Source organism: Carya illinoinensis, chromosome 1, assembly GCF_018687715.1.
Source record: "Carya illinoinensis cultivar Pawnee chromosome 1, C.illinoinensisPawnee_v1, whole genome shotgun sequence".
In the NCBI taxonomy this organism is placed as follows: domain Eukaryota; kingdom Viridiplantae; phylum Streptophyta; class Magnoliopsida; order Fagales; family Juglandaceae; genus Carya; species Carya illinoinensis.
In genome coordinates, this window is record NC_056752.1 from 13,111,896 (window position 1) to 13,133,071 (window position 21,176).

Genomic DNA, 21,176 nt, shown 5'->3' on the forward strand with positions numbered 1-21,176 from the left:
ATGAGACATAACCGTGATTACCCGACACATGGTACAGATGTGCTTGTTCATAGAGGAATTTATGAAGCTGCAAAGGGAATATATGAGCAATTCATGCCAGAAATAGTTGAGCACTTGAACAAGTATAGGAAACGTGCAAAACTTCGATTTACTGGTCACTCTCTTGGGGGTAGTCTCTCTCTTTTGGTCAGCTTGATGTTACTGACCAGGAAGGTTGTCAAGCCCTCCACTCTTCGACCGGTGGTCACTTTCGGCTCATCGTTTGTGTTCTGTGGAGGCCAAAACATACTTGATGAGCTGGGTTTTGATGAGAGCCACATTCACTGCGTGATGATGCATAGAGATATTGTTCCTAGAGCCTTTTCCTACAACTACCCTGACCATGTTGCCAGAGTCTTGAAGCGTTTAAATGGCGCCTTTCGCTCGCATTCTTGTTTGATAAAAAATGTAAGCATCATCTTGATCATTCTCTATCATCTTTCTAGTTCAAATTCAAAATTCATAATCTTGGAATTCGTTCAATGTTGAATTTGGGCCTTTACTTAAGGATCGTCACAGATATTTTCCCGGACAGATTTAGAAGAAAAGCAAGCCGCTAAATGAATTTGAAGCTTTGAATTTTTGGTTTTCTCACTAACCTTTTCCCTATTGTATGTTTATGCAGAAACCATTGTACTCTCCTTTGGGCAAACTGATCATTCTGCAACCTGATGAGAAGTTATCTCCTGCGCATCCTTTACTCCCTCCAGGTAGTGCTCCATATGCCTTGGACAAGAATCAATGTGGATACTATACAAATGCCGTTGCAGCCTTCCTAAATAGTCCCCACCCCCTAGAGACACTAAGTGATCCCACCGCCTACGGTTCAGACGGTACGATCCTCCGAGACCATTACTCGAGCAGCTACCTGAAGGCTATGAACGGGGTTTTAAGGCAATGTACAAAGATATTGGATATTCGGAGAGTAAGAAAACATAAGAACCTATTGTGGCTGCTTTTGACTTCACCATCTCCACACGTGGAATCACGAGAATTCCACGAGAGTGACTTGAACAACAGTAGTTTAGTGACTGAGGAGATAATGACTGGAGTTTGAGAAACCTATTCACAGGGATGCCAACCCTTGCATATAAAACCAAGCAAATCAGCAAATTGAATTGTGGAGTTTTACATGTTCTAATCGGTTTTGTATACATGTGTTCCTTGTAAATATATAACATCTTACTCTCATTTCTGTATGTGTTACTCATCTATTTCAAGTAAATGGCCAAAAATCTTACTTCTCAATGTAGCTTGTGTTGCTCAACATCGACTAACATTTACTAAAATATTTGTATCTGGGTATTACATGCTCATTCAAAGCTCTGGCATAACTTGGCCAAAAGAAAAAAGGGCGAAGGGAAATAATCAGTTGATCGAGAATTTGTGAAAGGGCTTGGCGCATTGATGAGGAAAAAACTAGGATTGTTCACCCGGCCCGCCCGAAAAGCACCATTCCGATCCGAATCAGGGGAGTTCCCTGTAATCTTTTACCGGATTAGCCAATTACTCGACCCAAAAAATATTTTCCAAAGAATAAGGTGTTCCAACCCTCTTTTTTTTCAATAAATAGAAAATCATCCACAAATTTAAAGATGCACGAAGATTAAGCATCTTTTTCTCTCTTTTTTGTCAATTCGTCTCTTCCTCTATCTTAGACTGCGTACAGGGTGATATAGACCGACAATCTTTTTTGCTTCTATCAAATGATTCTTACAAATCCTACACCACTTTCTACATTATGGTTTTTAAAACTTTATTTCTTAAATATTTTTCAAAGTAATTGACCGGTCTGGATTTTACGCTTCTACCCAAAATGAGTTTTCAAGAATATTTAACTGAAAAAACAGATGAATTAAGGAACCGCTTTCGAATGACGTGCAAAGAGAAAAACATTGGAACTACTTTTCGGAATGATTAGAAATGGAACTACTTTAAACAGAGACTCTACTCAGGGCCATGAATAATAGGAATCATGTGCCTGCTTAGTGGGACATCTATTGGTTGGAAACAGAGTGGATATGGGTTGCTTCAAGCATAGGATAAGAACAGGAGCAACAAAGTGTTCAAAACATTTGTTGGCACATGCAAAGTGAGACAGTGTCCTTCAAGACTTGAACACAATGTCCTCCTTTCAAGCCATGATGATACTCAATGGCTACTATATTTTATAGTACTTCTGACAGCAAGTATGCATGTATTGCAAAATTGCAGTTTAGTTTCGTCCAACTTAAAACATGGATCACTCTTTTTTCTAGGATTAGAAAGGATAAATGAAGACCAGAAACATGAAAACTACATAATTCTGGAGTCGAATCCAGATTCCATTGAGTTGAACGGTTCATAATGCTGCATGCAGTGCAAGCTCAGTGCTGGACAAAATGATACAAAACACCACACAAAATGATACAAAATTCCCCAAAAACATGACTGAACCAAATGCATTATGATCCTCGTCTTTGATCCTACAAAAATGCTGCCATACTTCTTATCTACCCCGAAATATTTTGTGTGATAGGAGGGCAACCACTAGGACTAGCTGTAGGTGGATGGCTATCCAAACTTGGGCGGCACAGAGAGCTGTCCAAATGCTTTACATCGGGGATTGATTTAGACCCCAACAAAGGTATAGTAGCATTGGGTTCCATCCGGCTCAACTGCAATCAGAACTAGCAAGCATCATTAACAATTTATAGAACAAAGCACCGTGCAACAGAACTACAACATGTTTTCAGACCATAAGGAAAACACAAGAATGCGAAAAAATTATAAGAGACTATTTCTATTGGAAAAAGAGACTATTATAACACTAGCCCTGGAGATCAGAAAAAGAAAAAGAATGATTATTCAGAAGCAATACAACGAAGTCATGCATCTAATTCAGTACAAATCTGCCCAGATTTCTAGCAGTCGCCATATTTGCTTCACGATGATTAAAAGCAACCTTCCAATCTGGTCTTCCATTCAGCATACTCCTAACATCATAGATCAGTGGCCCAAAATCTGCCAAGATTTTAATAATTCATATCTTTATATATTATGCATAAGCAACTATGATTATATTAGTTCTCTCCTTTTTTTAATCTTATTAGAGGCTGAATTATACATCTTCATATATGCCTCCCGCACCAACCTCTCATTGCCATTTTTTTCATACAATGCGCTACCTCTCTATAAATGGGAGAATTTATTTCTATAAATGGGAGAATTTATTTCTTTGTACAACCTCACAGATTGGGTTGCTTATTACGATTGTTGAAAACTTTCTCGTTTCAAGTATTCCACCTAAGTATACTCGGCCCCCACTCCCTTTGATCAGCTCTAGCCCACGCTCAGATTTGATGGGTTAAATGTGCCTCAAAGCTTCAAAAAGAGAAGCTTGTCTCACATAAGATTTAGCCCTCAAACAAGCACACAGATTTGCACAAAACCTCCATCCAAACAAACAACACACAAATTTGCATTTTAAGCCAAGCATTTAGCATTGAAAATTGAAAAACTATACCACCCAAAATCCAACAACCAGTTCAGATCAACCATACCTTCGGTCAGAGAAATCCTCCTTAGGGCTGTGACTGCAAGGGGAGCTGAGAGGGAGAGCAATGGAATTCGTAATCGGTAAACACAGACTCACAGTGATTTGTTTTCAGATTTCAGAGGCAGATTAGAGGCGCAGAGCAATGGCATTCAATTCAGACGGAGAGAAGAGTTATGTGGAAGGATCAAGGAAGTATGTAAAATGAAGCCGTTTCAAAGGGGGACTGGACCAGTTTTCGGTTATCGGGTATTAACTGACCCTAATCGTAATATTTCGGAAGTAAAACAGAACTCTTCCATTTTTGATTATTTCATTCCGGGTCAGGTAATTCGGTGTGGACAAATTCAAAAATTTTGGGTCGGTTCAGGTTGACAAGTTAAATGTACAGTCCTAGAAAAAACAAAAAAAGACCGAGGATGAACTTTCTCCCTGCAGCAAGGTTACAAAGCAAAGATCACCATTGAGCAACCGTCATTTACTCTCTGCAGCCATCCTTTTGCGAATTTCAAGAGCTGTATTGAAAATCCCAAGCGTTGGCTTGTTGCAGACAAAGCATTTCTTGTTCTTCGCATGATGCTGAAAATGAAAAGAACAAAATTTCAGTTACACTGCTGAATGAAGGAGAGAAGGGCAATTATGTAACCACAAATATTTTTTAAAACGGTACTCTGTGATGCTCAAGCACAGAACCAAGGCGAAAAAGAATATCAACAAAATGACGATATATCATTAAGAGAGTTATTACAACAATGCAGTTTACTCAAAGGTTCAGTATCAGCAGTTGCCCATTCAATTTTGCCAGAGGTTCATAATAAAAGATTTTATGGCATCAGTCAGCTGTTGATCCTGGGATTCAAGCCCAAAAAAGATTTGTTGAACCCAACAAACACTTAGATCACATGCCTGAAGTTGCAGACTTGACATTCTGCAGAACAAGGCTAGTCTAAACTTCACAAGCAATTGGCTCAGAATTGAAACCCCAAAGAAAATAACAAAACCCAAGTTACACCCTCCAAGAAAAACTATCAATTACAGAAGACACCTGTTTTTAAGTAATGCAATGAGAAATAAGTTGAAATCCAAAGCATCGAGTTATTCAGAGAAACTTGACAACTATTATGTGTCTGATAAAAAAGAAACCCAAAGGCCATGTTTAACCCACTTCTAGACTAATGCAAAATAAGTCTAACTGAAACCAACATAAAACTTTAAAAACAAATCATGAAACCCTAAATTTATCCTCGGACTTAACCAGCTCAACTTTTGTGTGTGAATGAAACCCTTCTAATCAGCATTTTGCTGTGAAATTCACTTATTGAACTTGATTGCATCATTAATCTACATCATTCCTCAAATGGCAATTCTACTCATCTACAAGTTTAGTGGTGTACATAAGCATGCATGTGTGTTGGGGGACAGAAGCGGTAATAGATTTTTTTCACAAGCCTATATCGTGTCATGTTTCATAAACCACAATTTTGTTTGGTAAGATTCTTCTTAAATTTGGAAGGTTTCCTTGCTTTTTGTTAATGATTCAATGTTTTTTCTTCTTTAACGAATAAAGCCATCTTAAATCCACAAACAGAAACTGATTATGCTCCAGAACCATAGATTGGTATAGATGAGGTACCTTTAATGCACAATGCTCACAGAAATAGTGCTTGCACTTGGTAACAACAGGATCAACAAAAGGCTGCCTACAAATGAAACATGCAAACGGCAAAGAATCGTCATCATCTTCCTCACCAGGATCAGCACCCCCTTCACCCACGTCATCTACTCCCAAAGCTAGATTTCTCTTCCTTGCTTTCTCTGCTTCCTCCCAATCCTTCTCCAACTGCCATCCAGACTTGTAATCCCCTCGATCATGCATAAACTTACATGAATCTCCATACCCACAGTAACCAGTCTCTTTGTAATCCTTACATATGTCTGGCTGATAATCAAATCGTGCCGAAACTCTTATGTGAGCAGAAGCCCTCAAAGGCCCATGTGCCCCACCAGCTTTCTCACTGGCCACTGTTTGCTCTCTTCGGAACCCAGCCTTAAAATCAGTATACCCATGGATCCCTTTATAAAGCTTTTCATCCCCAGAGCTCTTTCCTTTACCCTTCAAAGCCTCATCTGCTTGCTTAAGAGCTTTCTCACGAAATGCACGAGCATCTCTTGAGAACTCAGTCTCAGTTTCTAGAGTTGCTGTTGCTCTGCTATCATGTTCAACTTGAATTTCCTTTGAAGACTCAAACTGAAAAATTGGCCTGTCAGATTCCTTTTTCACTTCAGCAGACGTTGATGTATTGTGCTTAGAGGATCCAGTAGAGAAGTACAGCTTACTATCGGGCTTTAAGGTTTTCTTCTCAGTGTGTAAGAATGAGGTTTCCATTTTTGAATCCTCCACTTCATCTTCATCTTCAACAACTGTTCGCTTTCTGATGTTTTTGTTCCGTGATGGCTTCCTGAAGAAGTTGCAGACTGAAAATACAAAGGATAGGATAAATTGCTGGAATAAAAATAGCCAATAGCCACAAAAACAAAAGAGAAACAACAAGATCCAATTCGAGAGGATGCAAACAAAGAGAAGAAACCACAAAAGAAGAGACCTATACCTTGTTCAGGCTGTTGATTTTCACCTGGATCCGCCATATGAATAAAAGAAAAGGCAAAAATACGAAGTCCTGAAAAAGTGATCATGCATAATGTTATTCCCAAAATTATCAACCCCTTCGAGAAAAAAAAACACATGTACATACAAAAGATCAGCAGATACTGCAAAACTGGCATCTACATAAAAGCATAACCAACCAAAGAAATATCCATCACATGCAGGCCTAAAACTTAATATTGAAGAAAGATTTTTCAACACACACAAGCATAATAACATAAAATCAGGCTGTATTTTCTTTTTGCATTGTGAATGAAAATACTGTAGCATGTATTTCAAGGATTTTGTGAGATTGGCACAGTGTTTCATAGAAGTCAGATTCTTCTACTACCTCTTGGCAGAAAGAGTGAAATAGACTCTGCAAAAGACATGAAAATCCAACAAATCAAAAGCAATCATATTTGGTGCAGCTGGACAGCCCAACATTAATGACTGAAACTTAGCATTCTCATCAAATAACTTGTTCACTAATATCAAACAAAGCCCACAACAATTCATCAGAACCAAGATTCATATGAATACCAAGTCATCTTTCTTCGCCCCTAATGAAGATCTCCATGATTGGACACAACCACCCCTTAAAACCACTTTGCATCCCTTAAGTTTGTCATGGGTTGTCATACCCAAGTACGTAGAACTCTAAATTGGTATTTTTTTTTTTTTTTAATGTTGACACATGGCTGCTACTAGATTCTTAGGGTTGTCATTCCCGTGTACTTGGGCTCTTCCCCATCCTAGTGATCAATAAAATCTTGTTTACCGATAAAAAAAAAGATCTTTAGGTTCTGATTGTTATTCAATTGTTCATCTGTTATGAAAGGCAGGTAGAAAAGACGTTCTAAATTGACTTCCATTAGGTCTTGTGATCCATAGGAAAAGTATCTTAAACTGAGACAGCTTGTAAACCAGAGTTTTAGGACTAGAAGCCCTATAAGCAGGTCTAACGTCTCTCAAAAAGCTTCAGAAATAAACTTATTTGAACTCAGAAATAGAAAACTCCCAATTACTGGAGTTCCAGAACTGGTGTGCATGCCAGGTTAACCCTTATAAAACCCTAGCATTGCTGCCAGGAGCACATGCTATCATTTCTCCCAAATCAGGACCCTTCTCAGCTTGCCATTCACTAATCAAGAAACTCGTGGAAAAGGTATTGTAAACCCCCTCTTCAAGGTCTGCCACAGCCATAGGTAAGCAAAAACCTTCAAATCTCAAATCTGATTGCCCTACGATGCATTTGTTGCCACCAGCAGTTGGTAAGAAAGATTAGGATTTCATCCCCAATTTCCAATGAATAATCATTGTATTCCCTTCCAGCAGTTTAATCAATATGTTAACTAAGTTTTCTACTTCCTTTAAACCCAACAGCGCCATCCTTCAATTCCTAAAGGTTGCAAATTTTTTTTTTTTATAAGTGATAAGAAACTTTATTCCCAAGAATAGGCAAAGCCCATTGTCACCACCTAGATTTTTCTAGAGAATTTCCTAACCTTCTAGATGCCTCCTAGTCTTTTGTAATCTTGTGGAATTGTGTAGAGTCATCTAGAAGGGGCGTTATAGACAATTTAGAGTAGTGTTCTAGAAAGGGCGTTATAGACAATTCTAGAGTAGGAATCTAGAAAGTTCTTTACCCTTGGATTGATGACAAGTGTCACAATCCTAACCATTCTTTGTACCAAGAGCTCCCTATAAATAGAGGGGCTCTCATTTGTATAAATCACCAAGCAATAAGAGAAACAAGTTCTCTAGAGCATCTCTCTCTATCTTCTCTCTCTAGTTTGTTCTCTATTGTCTTGAGTCCTTTAGAAGGCTTACTTAGGAGCTTTGTGGGAGAGAAAGCCTCCTAAGGCTGCACGGGTCGAGTGAAGAAATTCTAAGTCCGTGACAGTTGGTATCAGAGCTATCCAGGTTAGGATGGCGGATCCAAGTGAGATCACCATGGAGGTCCAGGAGACAAGAAAGAGCAAGAGGTCGAAGGACTCAAGCTCATCTATGGAGTCTCGTCTCGATGGGATCGAGAGGGCCATGGCCAAGATATTGGCCAAGATCGAAGAATGGGATCAGTCTCACAGGGAGGTGAGCACCCTAGACAACACGGTGACCAGGATGGAGGTGGCAGTAGCGGATGTTAGGGACCGACTTGACATCGTGGAGCAAGGTTTGGAGGAGCTAGGATTGGAGGGACAATCCGAATCGCTCAAGGAGTCCATTCTAAGCACCATCCACCCTACCATCGAAGCACAACGTGTTGAGAACGTTGCTTTCCAAGACCGGGTCTTGGGGGAGCTAACGAAACTCCATGGGCAAATGGAGGAATACCGCGTCGGTCTAGAGGAGACCAAGGCGGATTGGGCTATATGCAAGCGTGCAGTGGCCAATGGGGGCGTTGTCGGAGCTGGAATGATGGCGACACCAAGGGTGGATACCCCCAAACCAAAAGAGTTCAATGGCAAGCGGGATGCCAAAGAACTTGACAACTACATGTGGCACATGGAGCGCTACTTTGAAGCTTTGAACATGCAAGACGAGCGTGTCAAGGTACGTACTGCTTCCCTCTATCTTACTAATCTTGCTGGTACTTGGTGGCGTCGTAAGCATAGTGAGATAGAGAAGGGTACTTGCTCCATTGATTCTTGGGAAGAGTTCAAGCGTGAACTCAAGAGGCAATTCTATCCCGAGAATGTGGCTATTCATGCGCGGAAGAGAATGAAGGAGTTGAAGCACACTTCTTCTATCCGCAACTATGTTGAGGAATTTTCTGCCCTCATGCTTCAAATTACAAACATGAGTGAAGAAGATCTCCTCTTCAACTTCACCGATGGTCTCAAGTCTTGGGTGGCTCAAGAACTCAAGCGTCGTAGAGTCAACGACATCTCCACCGCCCTGACCGTGGCGGAAACCTTAGAAGAATTTGAGTATCATAAGAGTGACAACTCTTCAAGGCCCAAATCTCCAAAGGATGATCACCGTAAGGGTGGGGGAGCGAAGGGGTTCAAGCCACAGTACAAAGACCGTGGAGACAAGCCTCCAACATCAAAGGAGGGCAAAAAGGACAACTCCAAAGATAAGAAGCCAAAGGATGCTTGCTTCCTTTGTAACGGACCACATTGGACTAGAGATTGTCCCAAGAAGAAGGCCCTCAACACTATGTTGGAGGAGAAGGAAGTTCAAGAGAAGTCGCACCTGGGGTGTCTACAACTTCTCAACTCCCTAAAGGCAAGCACAAAGACAACCACTAAGGATAGGTCTTTGATGTTTGTAGAGGTGCTCGTTAATGGGAAGAAGAGTCACGTCATGGTCGACTCAGGAGCTTCTCATAACTTCATAAGAAGGAAGAGGCCACACGGCTAGGGATTCCTCTTAAGAAGGGTCAAGGATGGCTGAAGACTGTGAATTCTGAAGCCAAACCCCTGAATGGCGTAGCTCACGGGGTGGAGCTACAACTTGGCACTTGGAGAGGCACGGTAAATTTCTCTGTCGCTCCCATGGATGACTTCAACATCGTATTGGGGATGGAATTCTTGAGACAATTCAATGTAGTGTCTCTTCCCCACTACAACTCGGTGTGTATCTTAGAGGGCGGTCCATGCATGATACCCACCGTGTCCAAGCCAAACACCACCCAGCTTCTATCCGCCATGCAATTCAAGAAAAGATGGAAGAAGGGCGAGGTGTCGTACTTGGCTTCTATGGAGGAAAATGAAGTGAAGATTTCCTCCCCTCCACCTAAGGAGATCCAAAAAGTCCTTAGGGACTATGAGGATGTCATGCCTCCAAAGTTGCCCAAGCAACTACCACCTAGGAGAGAGGTGGACCATCAGATTGAGTTGGAACCTGGCGCCAAGCCACCGGCCAAAGTACCTTATCGCATGTCACCTCCAGAGCTTGAAGAACCAAGGAGGCAACTTAAGGAGCTAATTGATGCCGAATTCATCCAACCCTCAAAGGCACCATATGGGGCACCAGTGTTGTTCCAACTTGGGAACCAAAGGAGTCGTTGTGGCAATTTGAAGATCACATCCGAAGGTTCCACGAAGACACCGCGTCGAGGACGTCGCGAAGCTTGGTGGGGGAGAATGTCACCACCTAGATTTTTCTAGAGAATTTCCTAACCTTCTAGATGCCTCCTAGTCTTTTGTAATCTTGTGGAATTGTGTAGAGTCATCTAGAAGGGGCGTTATAGACAATTTAGAGTAGTGTTCTAGAAAGGGCGTTATAAACAATTCTAGAGTAGGAATCTAGAAAGTTCTTTACCCTTGGATTGATGACAAGTGTCACAATCCAAACCATTCTTTGTACCAAGAGCTCCCTATAAATAGAGGGGCTCTCATTTGTATAAATCACCAAGCAATAAGAGAAACAAGTTCTCTAGAGCATCTCTCTCTATCTTCTCTCTCTAGTTTGTTCTCTATTGTCTTGAGTCCTTTAGAAGGCTTACTTAGGAGCTTTGTGGGAGAGAAAGCCTCCTAAGGCCGCACGGGTCGAGTGAAGAAATTCTAAGTCCGTGACACCATGATACGAACGTATACAAAGGAAAACTTTCTGCACAATCTTGAAATAGAAGGGAGAGTAAGTTTCATGGAGCATACATTCTAAAGTTTAAAATTTCCTATCTTTTGTGATCCTAACTTGTTCTTACTTCTTTCTCTACATCTGTACACAAAACCCTAAGGCTAGAAAGTGCAAAGAACATTTCTAAATCAAGGAAACTCAAGTGGCATCATCACATACATAGAAATGTGAATTTAAGTTTGTTAAGGATGAGACTTGGCCACTATAGAAAATTCTGGAGCCTTGTTACCCAATAGACGTGGCTGTTTAGACCCTCTGTGGCGCCCCAGACCCCCATGTGTGATTTGGAGGGAGACGCAATGTCAAGGTGCTGACCGCACGGATCACACACCCCCAATGCAGTGTGCAAGTGTGTGCGCACATGCAATATGTGTATAGTTAAAAACGCAACGGAAAATAATAAGGCAAATCCAAACTAAGTACCAAAAATCTAAAATACAACCAACAAAGAAGTTCTCAAAAGATTATTACAGCCATCTGGCTGAAACAATAAAGTAGGAATCCAATCAGCTACAATGGGGATAAACCCTAGGTTACCACTCCTCAGGTGGGTCGGTCCTCCATGCTCATAAACGTCCTCTACGTCAAAAACTACAGTTCCGTTTCATGGAACAGCAGGTGGGAACACCACAATGAGATTTCTCAGCAAATAAATTCACAGCTCAACCACCAAGAAATACAAACAACGGAAAAATAGACAACCACATGCACATGACAGGCATTAAGGTTATTCCCAAAATTTACTCTCCATACAATCATTTAATTACGCATACGCCATGGCTCTCTTCGTCACACCATGGATAACAACTATGCATGTGACTTCATCACGACCGATGCCCAGCTCTGCACCCAATGCATACGTAACTAAACATCCTCTAACCTCCTCTAGTGGAGGGGCCACGAAGTCGGCACAAGAGCGTTACCGTCTCAACCAAACCCATTGTCGCCCGAAAACAACCCAATGGATGTCATTCAGTTTTACACGCTCCCGAGTGATTAGAGGAGCTCCACCAAGATAATATCTCATCTCGACTTGGGGTCGTGATACGCACACCCACAAAATCATAAGACAAAGTAAAACCCACAACTTTCCAAGTTCCAAACACAAACACAAACAGGGCACAATTAATACAATTTAATGACATGAAACAAACATGATGCAATTATGCAACAAATTGTTATTGGATGACATGGCACAACAATGTGTAGCAAACAACATAGCATAGCACACTAGTTCACAACTATATGCGATTCCTAATACTTCACCCACCTTTCGGCCAAACATACACCACCAACTACAATTATTATCCCAATGCTCCATAGGGCCCCCGGCCACTTCTCATTCACAACCAGACTACAATAACATTTATATAGTAATATATATTCCATGCTAGTATTTCAAGGGTCAATCCAGGAATTTACTTACAAAGCGGAAGGCAATTTCGGATGGTCGAGTGCACTGTCTATGGTATCCCGTGTGTGCAACAGTGTGCCGCTGTGAGAGGGAAAAACAGTTAGACAATTCTAAACGCTATCTAAACATTAACAAATAAACAGAGTAGCACACAGCTTACAGCGGTCGCGTCGGGAGGGGCGGAGCGTGGCGGCGGCGCACGGCGGAGCTTAGGGGGAAAATCTCCTCTAACTCACGGAAAAAGACTAGGGAGGGAGGGCTTGAGAGATCTGACGATAAGCGGACGAGATTGAGAGGGGGCTTAGATCTGCACTGTGGAGGGAGTGTGGTGAATCTGGGTGGTTGAGCCGAAATCAGTGGCTGATGGGGATGATTCAAAGTGTTGGGGTTGCTGTGGTAGCTTGCTCGACGTGTGGTGGTGGTGAGGCTCACAGTGGCGTTGCGGTGACAGGTACAACGAGGCTGGGCTTGGGCTTTGGTGGCGGAACGGAAGTTTCTAAATGGTGGTCAATCGGCTTGGTGGAGTATGTCACCGTGCGACAGCCGTGCTTGAGTCGGCGTGACAGCGGCGAGGGGCTGGCACGGCTAAGGCGGTGATGGGGTTGATGTGGTCGCGGCGCGGTGGAGCAAAATAAATAAAAGGGCAAACGGCGACGGGAAGAGAGAGGATGAGGAGCCGACGGGGAGAGAAGGGGGGAAAAGAGAAAGAAGAGAGATCTACTCTTACCGTATCTGAGGGATGGTGCGGAGGTGACGGCGGCGCGAGTTGGAGGGGAGATGCGGGGTAGTGTTTTAGGTCTGCCGAGAGAGAGAGAGACGGTGAGGGAGGGAGTCGAGCGCGGCTGAGGTTGGAATCTTGGTCGGACGGTGGTAGGGGATGCACGAACGACGCTGTGGAGCCGAAGTGGTGTCGGTGAGGAGAGGGGTTGCGTGCCACAAGTGGCGGAAAGCTGCTGCCAGACGGAGGGGAGAAAATAAAACAAACGAAGAAGAGAGGGAGGGAGAACGTCGTGCGGCGCTGGAGAAAAATGCAGAGGAAACTTTAGGTTTCTTTCTCCTTCATCAAAACGACACAGCTGAACTTTATAAAAATAATGTAGTCTGGTTTGAATTGGTAACACAATTTAGATGAGGAGAAATATAATATTTTAAATAATAATAATAAAATATTATTATAATATAATTTTTTAATATTAATTTTATATTAAAATTTAAAAAAATTAAATTATTTATTATATTTTAAAAAATTATAATAATTAAATAAAATAAAATAAAATTATTTAGTTTTAATTAACCAACTTAAATTTTGACCAATATCAGTCCAGAATACTTTAGGAAGGAGGGATAGGGCTTCACTGAGGCTGGGGCTGAATTCTGAGTTTAATTCTATAATGTTTTACTCCAATTTATTTATTAAAAAAATAATTTTTTACCTTGATGACTCAATCTTGTAATCGCTTAAAGAATTAGCATAGGAATAGGTAAAAGCAAACTTAAAATTTGGCTAATATATCATTTTTTTATTAATTTTTTATCTAATCTATTTTTTTCATATTTTACAATTTTACCGATCATATATACGTTAATAATTAAATTATTATTTAAAAAATCATATTTTTCATGGTCATTTAATACTAATAATTACAAATTTTTTTATTAAATTCACCTAAAATGTCATATAAATATTTTAATTATTAACCAAATATCTAAAACAATGAATATGGGAAAGACTCTTCTATTTTTTTGAGCAAGAATGCAGTGTTGCAAATTCCAGGCCACTAACTCGATGAATTACATGACTAAAGGCAATTTGCAAGATTTTTTTTTTCCTAATACATACATATATATATATAGAGAGAGAGAGAGAGAGAGAGAGAGAGAGAGAGAGAGAGAGAGATGATTGAACAAGAACAGTAAATTAAAAAAATAAAGTCCAACAAATTAACAAAAAAAACAGTCCAAGCAAAATAATTAATCCAGGATTCCAGTATCCACAGTAAATACGTGTAAAGTTATAATTATATTAAAACTTTGGTATGCACTTTAGTTTATAATTTGTCAATCCTAGTTCCAGTGAATAAAATGCAATATGCTCAAGTGTTAGACATTTGAGTCTTTGGCACGTATGGACAGCCACAGGCGGCCGGCATAGATTTTGGGATATCTAGATTCGGTCCAAACAATATTATGGATATTTAATTTTTTTTATTAGGGTGATAGACATTTGTGTCATCCAATTTAACTTACTACAAGTGCGCTAAAGTCCTAGAATAAGGCTTGGAAATGTCTCCCGCTTTAGGTTTTGTCAGCGAATTAACAACCATGTGAATTTTAAGAATGTGTTTCATGACTATTACTTTTCTAGCCATGTTATATCAATTTTTTTGGTTATTTCATATCTAAGGTTCTTGGCATTAAGATTGTTCATTCGGGCCGAATGTTTTCCTACCTGGTGTCAAACTCAAATAATCAGATTTCAATTACTGTTTTATACCAAGGTCAAATTCGGACCATAACCCATATTACAAAACTAGGGCCGACTTGGGACTGGTACAATTATGTAACCCAGGTATCAGGTTTTATTTAAAAATCTTATCTTAGTATCAAAACGACGCCATTTTGGTAAACTAAAACGGCGTCTATTTATTCTAAGGGTTAAAATCACTTGCCCCATGCGGTGTTCAATCTCTCTCTCTCTCTCTCTCTCTCTCTCTCTCTCTAACAACCACGATTTTTTTTATTAAGGATTTTTAATTAAGTATTCCTATCTTTGCTCTTTATACTCCTACATTTTGAAAAGTATCATTATTATTATTTTATAGTATTAAGGTTTTATTTATGTGATATTATTATAAATTTCTTTTTTTGCCAAAATCTATATTAATTTGATTAGATGTAAACACTACTGATCGAATCTTTAATGGATTACCAAATCCTCTCTAATTGTGAAAAAACGTGTCTAATTCATTATAACTACACTAAAATCACTATAAATAAACCATGCTTCACTTCACACCATCTCCTTCTTTATCCTTTCATTTTTTGTGTGACCACCAAATCTGTCTCTTTGCAAACTCTCTGAATTGCTGAACCACTTTGAATTTAATGTCTCTTGCAAATTCCCTTAACGAATGAACCACTCTGCATCTAACACACCAAAGCAGTTCACCCCATTTATTTATTCCTCTCAGTCCGTGATTTCAATCACAAAAAATCCTCATAACAACACTCTCTCCATCATCACGCAGCAAAGTCCTCCTCCCCTCACTGTTTGAAAGTTTATCTCTATAACTTGTGCCTCTAGTCACTCTCTTGTTGATCAGATCCATCGCCGTTGCACCTTTCTTTTCTCTCGGTAAGTTTCATCCCTAACATACTCTCAATTCCCTTAAGTGATTCTCGATTCTTCATTTCTACAGAAGAGCCTAAATTTTCCTTGCAAATAAAAGGGGCCTCAAAAGGCTTTTAGCCTTGCAGTTAATCATGAGTAACCTTCTATCTACAGAATATGCTACTTAAAAGTAGGATTTTTGTCCCCGTGCTCTACCCCTGTCCATGCGGGGGCAGGGTACCTCGTCTGGCAACGAGGATGGTGGGATGGACATCCAACTGTTTGCACCCTGCCAAGCTACATTTGGGCCTTTGGCCCATTTCGATTATCTAGAACCAAAATGGCCCAAAAACACATTCAAACCTATTTTTAGGCCCAAAATTTAACTAGAACTATATTTTTATATATTTAAAAAATTGGAAAAAAATAAATTTATGAATAGAAACTATTAACTATATACTAATTACTAAGTTCCAAGTTCCAATTAATACTAATAAAGTACTAAGTAATAACCATCACTAAATCACTAAGCTATTACAAATTTACGATGATACAAATTAAGACAACTAATAAACTATTACAAAATTACAAAGACATAAAATAATAAATACTACAAATTGTACTATTAACATTACTACTAATTGTAAATTAACAAAATTATAATAGGAAATTTGATCAATTTTGGGTGGCAGTGAGTTCACTGAGACTCTGAGTTGTGTTGAGTGTTGTGAGAATCAAATTCAAGATTATAAAACTTGTAATAATAATAAGTTAAAAATAAAACGAATTAGAATTATAAATATAAAGGTATAACTTATAAACATGAAAAGAATTAAGGGACAAATTGTGCAAACCATGAGCAATGGGGGATCTAATATATACGAAGTCATACTGGGCGGAGGTAGCCATAAACGTCATCCCAGGTATCACTACAACAATTAAACTTGAAATTAATGCTAATTAAATGACAATAAATAAATTAAAATAAGAAAATTAAATTCAAATGACAAATTACCAAATCCAAACTGATCAGCACCCTCCTCCTCGGCGTCAACCTAACAATAATCCAGAATATCCAGAACATGAATTGGACTCCCCATTATCCAATTTGAGGTGCAAATCAAAGCCTCTACAGTGGTAGGATCTAATGAACTTTGGAATGGACCCAATACACGCCCTCTGGTACTAAAGACTAACTTTGAGGCTACAGTACTAATAAGGATGGCCAAAATACTATTGGCTATATGTGCAAGGACAAGATCCTTGGGGACATTCATCTTCCACCAAGCTAAGATATCAAAATCTCATAGATATAGTTGAAGATCAGCAGCAAAGTATCTGTCTATCTCTGACTTAGACTCTATAGCATTCCTTGTAACAGCCCGCTAAAAATTTAATGGTGAAATTTCTATTGGCTTTAGGAATCTCGTAAAGACCCGATAAGTTTTCACTAATCTATTAATCGTATAGTTGATGTTATTACTCACTATGGTATCAGAAGTAGGTTTCGATTATTGGAGATAGTTAGAAAGTTTTAATAGGACACATGGAAAGATTTTAGCCACCTTACTCTTCCAAGTATACTCTCCATTTTTGGAAAATAACCTAATCTGATTTTGTGGATATTATTGGATAAAAATAAAAATAAAAATAAATATCTTGAGATAATTTTCGTGAATATTATTGGGTAAAAATATTTTGAGTAGATTTTTATAGATATTATTAGATAAAAATATTTTAAGTTGATTTTTGTAGATATTATTGGATAGAATATTATAAGATAATCTTTTATAGATATTTTGGGTAGGAGAAAATTACACTCAACTCTCAACTCCAGCCTTATCATCTTCCTTATCTCGTCCATAAGTAGCTCCAGCCATCACCTATAAACTTATCTTCATTTACATGTTCTTTTAAAAGAATATCAAATACTTTCTCTCGGACAGCTTTTAGGAATTCTTTTGCACGCCCATTCCGAAGCTTTTGTAAGTGTTTTATCATAAAGTCTCCTTCATATAAGTTGTTCTTTTTTTAGTCTAGTTTACATGGATATCTTATTTTCCCCATTTGAAGATCATTTGGTCAGTCAAATATTATATAAACTATAGAAAGGTCATTCTAGGAGATAAACTGGAGAATATGTTATAGTTTGGAGTTTTTGACCAAGCTAATGGATAGATATTAGTCCAAAATTTTTATGGAGTATTGTTAACACGTATATGTGACTATTGGTTGAGGATGTTTGCATGATTAAAGGTTTTGATGAAAGATTTTCTTAGATTTAGAAACTTAGAAACTGGAAGAAGAAAAATAGTTTCTGTTTTGAGAAAGTTTAACTCTTTGGTGGTCTAAACCTATTCTAATGATTTTGATAATTTTATTGGAGGATCCTAAGCATCTTATATACATGTTATATTATTATTTTAAAAATATTTGATGTTAGTTTCAAAGATATGAAATTTTATGTCAAGAGATATTCAGATAAGCCAAAGTGTGGATATTCTTGGCTAAATTTATGTTTTGGTTAATTTATAACCATGTGATCTTGAATTAGAAGCTTATATATGTTTTAAGACATCTTTTTAAATCATGTGATGGTTTGGTTTGAAGATCATATATTTATAAGTCATAGATCAAGAGATTTATCAAAACTAGTTGAGGAAAAAGTTTCTATTTTTAGACTAAGTGTAAAACCAAAAACTCCAAATGTTATTTTGTGATTTTAGTGACTTTAGTTTGATGATTTAAAGCATGGTTGATGTTAGGATGATATTATGAATATGTTAGAAGTAAGATTTGATTTTTGAAATTCTTGGAGATGTTTTAATTTAAGGTGAAAACTTGTAATTCAAGTGCTTGGATCTTTTTACAAAAAACGTTTGGTGTTAATTATTATCTTTTTCTAAATGGATCTTTTAAGTGTGGTTTTGAACTTAGGATTGGAAGATATTTATTGCAAAATTTTGGTTTAATCATGAGTTTTGAAGTTGGAAGGAATTGCAACAAAAATCAAGGGAAATGACCTATGGATGTTTCGGCCATAGTGTGTTTTTCATAGTTGTGTTTTGTTTTAAATTTTTCTGAATTGATTTTAAGTTTAGGACAAAATTTATATGAGGAATGTAAATTTTGGAAACTTTTGGAATTAGTATGCAAAATCCTTAAGTTATGGGTAAAACGGTCATTTTCCCACATGTAGAAAGTAAAATGAAAATTTTACTCTTTAAGTTAGTATTTTCCATATTTCAAATTATTAGTGATTTAGTTCTAACTTTTAGAATCACTAATTACAGTTTCTCGTGATCGCACTTGAAGTTTTATAAGAAACGTGGAGATCGAGATAAGTTAGCTTCTAACTTACTAGCAGTCTACTGTGTATGTGTGCTAAGTAAAGGAACTACAGTGTATGTATGTATGTTATCATATATGTCATGCCATGCCAAGTTATCACGTAATTGTCTATTATACAGAATTTATTCTGTCATCAATTTTTATCTTTTACATAATATATTCTGTCATGTATTACTATACATTACAAGTATGTCATGTTAAATATGTTGTCTATTATATATTATGCCATGTTACGAAATGTTTCTATCTCAAGTTGGTCATGTATTTCAAGTTATGTTCAAATCACGTTATGTTACGTCAGGGTTTCAGTCCTTTCGTATTCCAGTCACGTTTCATTTTGAGTACATTCAATTTGTGTAGAATACATGGGGCCACAACAACTGTAGAGTATATATTTAACTACATTGTGATGTGTAGAATACATGGGGCCACAACAACTATGGAGTATGTATTTATACGTAGAATACATGGGGCCATAACAAATGTAGAGTATGTATTTTTCATGTTAAGCCAAGTTTGCGTAGAATACATAGGGCTACAACAACTGTAGAGTATTTATTTTTCATGTTAATTCAAGTTTCAGAGTAAGTTCATACTAAGTCAAGTTTCAGATCAAGTTCATGTCAAGTCAAGTTCAGTTCATGTTTCAATTTAAGTTATGTCAATTATGTTATGTTGTACGCTAAGTTATGCTTTAATTACTTATGAATTTGATTATACATTTATGCTTTTATTGTCATCCATGCATCATTAGCATGTGTGGAAGTATTTTGTTAACTTGCTGAGATTTGTAATCAAATCTCACTGTGGTAGTCCCAACTACCATTCCCGCTGAATGGTAGATCTTGTTACAGGACCTGAAGGAGGATCAGAAGCTGACCAACTAGACATAGTCGACTGAACGACGGTGCGTCGTTAATGTTAATATAGTAGTTAAATTACTACTTGTACGATGGAGTTCATCTCCAGTACTTTTGGATCATAACTATTTTGGACTAGTGTTGTGATCTTAGTTGTTCAATAGGTTTTTATGTATGAAGTATGTTTTAATCATTTAGGATATTTTCAATTTGGTGCATAGTATTGCTGAAGAAAAAAATTTATTCGCTGCGAATATTGCATATTGTTAGATGCATGTTAGGAACATTGCATCTTATATGTCATGAACGGGGGCAGGTAACCTTGTGTTGTATGTCTCGACGCTTCAAATGTTCGTTCGATCCCAAACGAAATTTGGGGGCGTCACAGGGTGGTATCAGACCAATACGTCTCTGGGCAGTAAATCCACATGTCCTTAGGAAATGCACCAAATATTAAGCTTGAATTTCTTAAAGGTATGAGAGGTATTATGTGGTTGTAATACGTATACTTGTGTGTTACAGGAAGGGACAAATGACTCGTGGTAGAATACCTCAAAACTCTGAAGATGGTATCAATCAGGAGAATCATAATTCCCCGATGGACGGTGGATTAGCTGAAGCTGTGCGTATGCTGACTAACGTGCTTAGACATCAGCAACAGCAATAAGTGAACGTACCTAGACCCGAAGTTAGGGGTTGTCCATATGAGAAGTTTATGATTTACCGTTACCCAAATTTTTTTGGTAATGAAGGGCCACTGAGAGCCGAGGAATGGATTATAGATTTTGAAAGAACGTACGAGATTTGTAGATGTCTTGAGGACCAAAAGGTTCTATATGCTGGATACCTATTCCAAGGAGAAGCTGGAATATGTTGGGATACACGTAGGCAACTTCTAATTAGGGAACTAGGTAGTATGGCTGCATTGTCTTGGGAGAGGTTCAAGGAAGAGTTTGACAACAGATTCTTCCCAGACTCTGTCAAACAATTGAAAGCCTTGGAGTTTGCATCCTTAACACAAGGTAGTTTGACTGTAGAGCAGTATGCCGCTAAATTCATGGCATTGGAAAGGTTTGCACCACACTTGATTTCAACTCAAAAGATGCAGGCACAAAAGTTTCAAGCAGGACTTCTGCTTAGAATCCGAAGTCAAGTAGCTTGGCTTAGAATAGAGAATTACCAAGAGTTGGTAAATGTAGCGATAATAATAGAGGCTAAGCAGAAAGAATTGGCGATCCAGAACATGACCGATCGAAAGAGGGCCATGCCATTTACTACAAGCAATAGTGCTGAGAAAAAGAGGCCTTTTTCTAGTCTGGAGAAAGGCAAGGGAATAATGATAGGAAGACAGAAGCCGCCCTTTTATTCACCATGCCCTAAGTGTGGTAACCTTCATCCTGGAGAATGCTACA

General features: G+C 38.5%; 2 protein-coding genes across 4 annotated transcripts; one reads left to right on the forward strand and one right to left on the reverse strand.

Moving 5' to 3' along the window:
• On the forward strand, positions 1 to 1,096 carry LOC122308305 (phospholipase A1 PLIP1, chloroplastic-like). Its single transcript, XM_043121593.1, has 2 exons — positions 1 to 447; positions 665 to 1,096. Exons 1-2 carry the CDS (start codon positions 1 to 3, stop codon positions 1,094 to 1,096), a joined length of 879 nt encoding a protein of 292 aa, XP_042977527.1.
• A 1,221-nt stretch (positions 1,097 to 2,317) lies between these two features.
• LOC122311103 (zinc finger CCCH domain-containing protein 1-like) lies at positions 2,318 to 13,311 on the reverse strand. Of its 3 annotated transcripts, none has more exons than XM_043125503.1 (6): positions 12,950 to 13,311; positions 12,235 to 12,303; positions 6,184 to 6,252; positions 5,208 to 6,049; positions 3,582 to 4,153; positions 2,318 to 2,696 (listed from the first exon to the last, which is right to left on the reverse strand). In XM_043125503.1, exons 3-5 carry the CDS (start codon positions 6,218 to 6,220, stop codon positions 4,049 to 4,051), a joined length of 984 nt encoding a protein of 327 aa, XP_042981437.1. In that variant the 5' UTR covers positions 6,221 to 6,252; positions 12,235 to 12,303; positions 12,950 to 13,311; the 3' UTR covers positions 2,318 to 2,696; positions 3,582 to 4,048. The 3 variants fall into 3 exon arrangements, with proteins under 3 accessions (XP_042981437.1, XP_042981429.1, XP_042981446.1); XM_043125495.1 differs by having other exon boundaries at positions 12,383 to 13,311; XM_043125512.1 differs by lacking the exon at positions 12,235 to 12,303 and having other exon boundaries at positions 12,383 to 13,311.
• Positions 13,312 to 21,176: the final 7,865 nt, after the last annotated feature.

What these genes read in the sequence shown, in the direction of transcription:
- LOC122308305 (XM_043121593.1), top strand. Translation starts at nt 1, where the DNA reads ATGAGACATAACCGTGATTACCCGACACATGGTACAGATGTGCTTGTT. An exon ending in ATTCTTGTTTGATAAAAAAT is followed by an intron (nt 448 to 664) that starts GTAAGCATCATC and finishes ATGTTTATGCAG; the next exon opens with AAACCATTGTACTCTCCTTT.
- LOC122311103 (XM_043125503.1), bottom strand. Translation starts at nt 6,220, where the DNA reads ATGGCGGATCCAGGTGAAAATCAACAGCCTGAACAAG. An exon ending in AAATCAACAGCCTGAACAAG is followed by an intron (nt 6,050 to 6,183) that starts GTATAGGTCTCT and finishes TTGTATTTTCAG; the next exon opens with TCTGCAACTTCTTCAGGAAG. An exon ending in GTGAGCATTGTGCATTAAAG is followed by an intron (nt 4,154 to 5,207) that starts GTACCTCATCTA and finishes TTTCATTTTCAG; the next exon opens with CATCATGCGAAGAACAAGAA.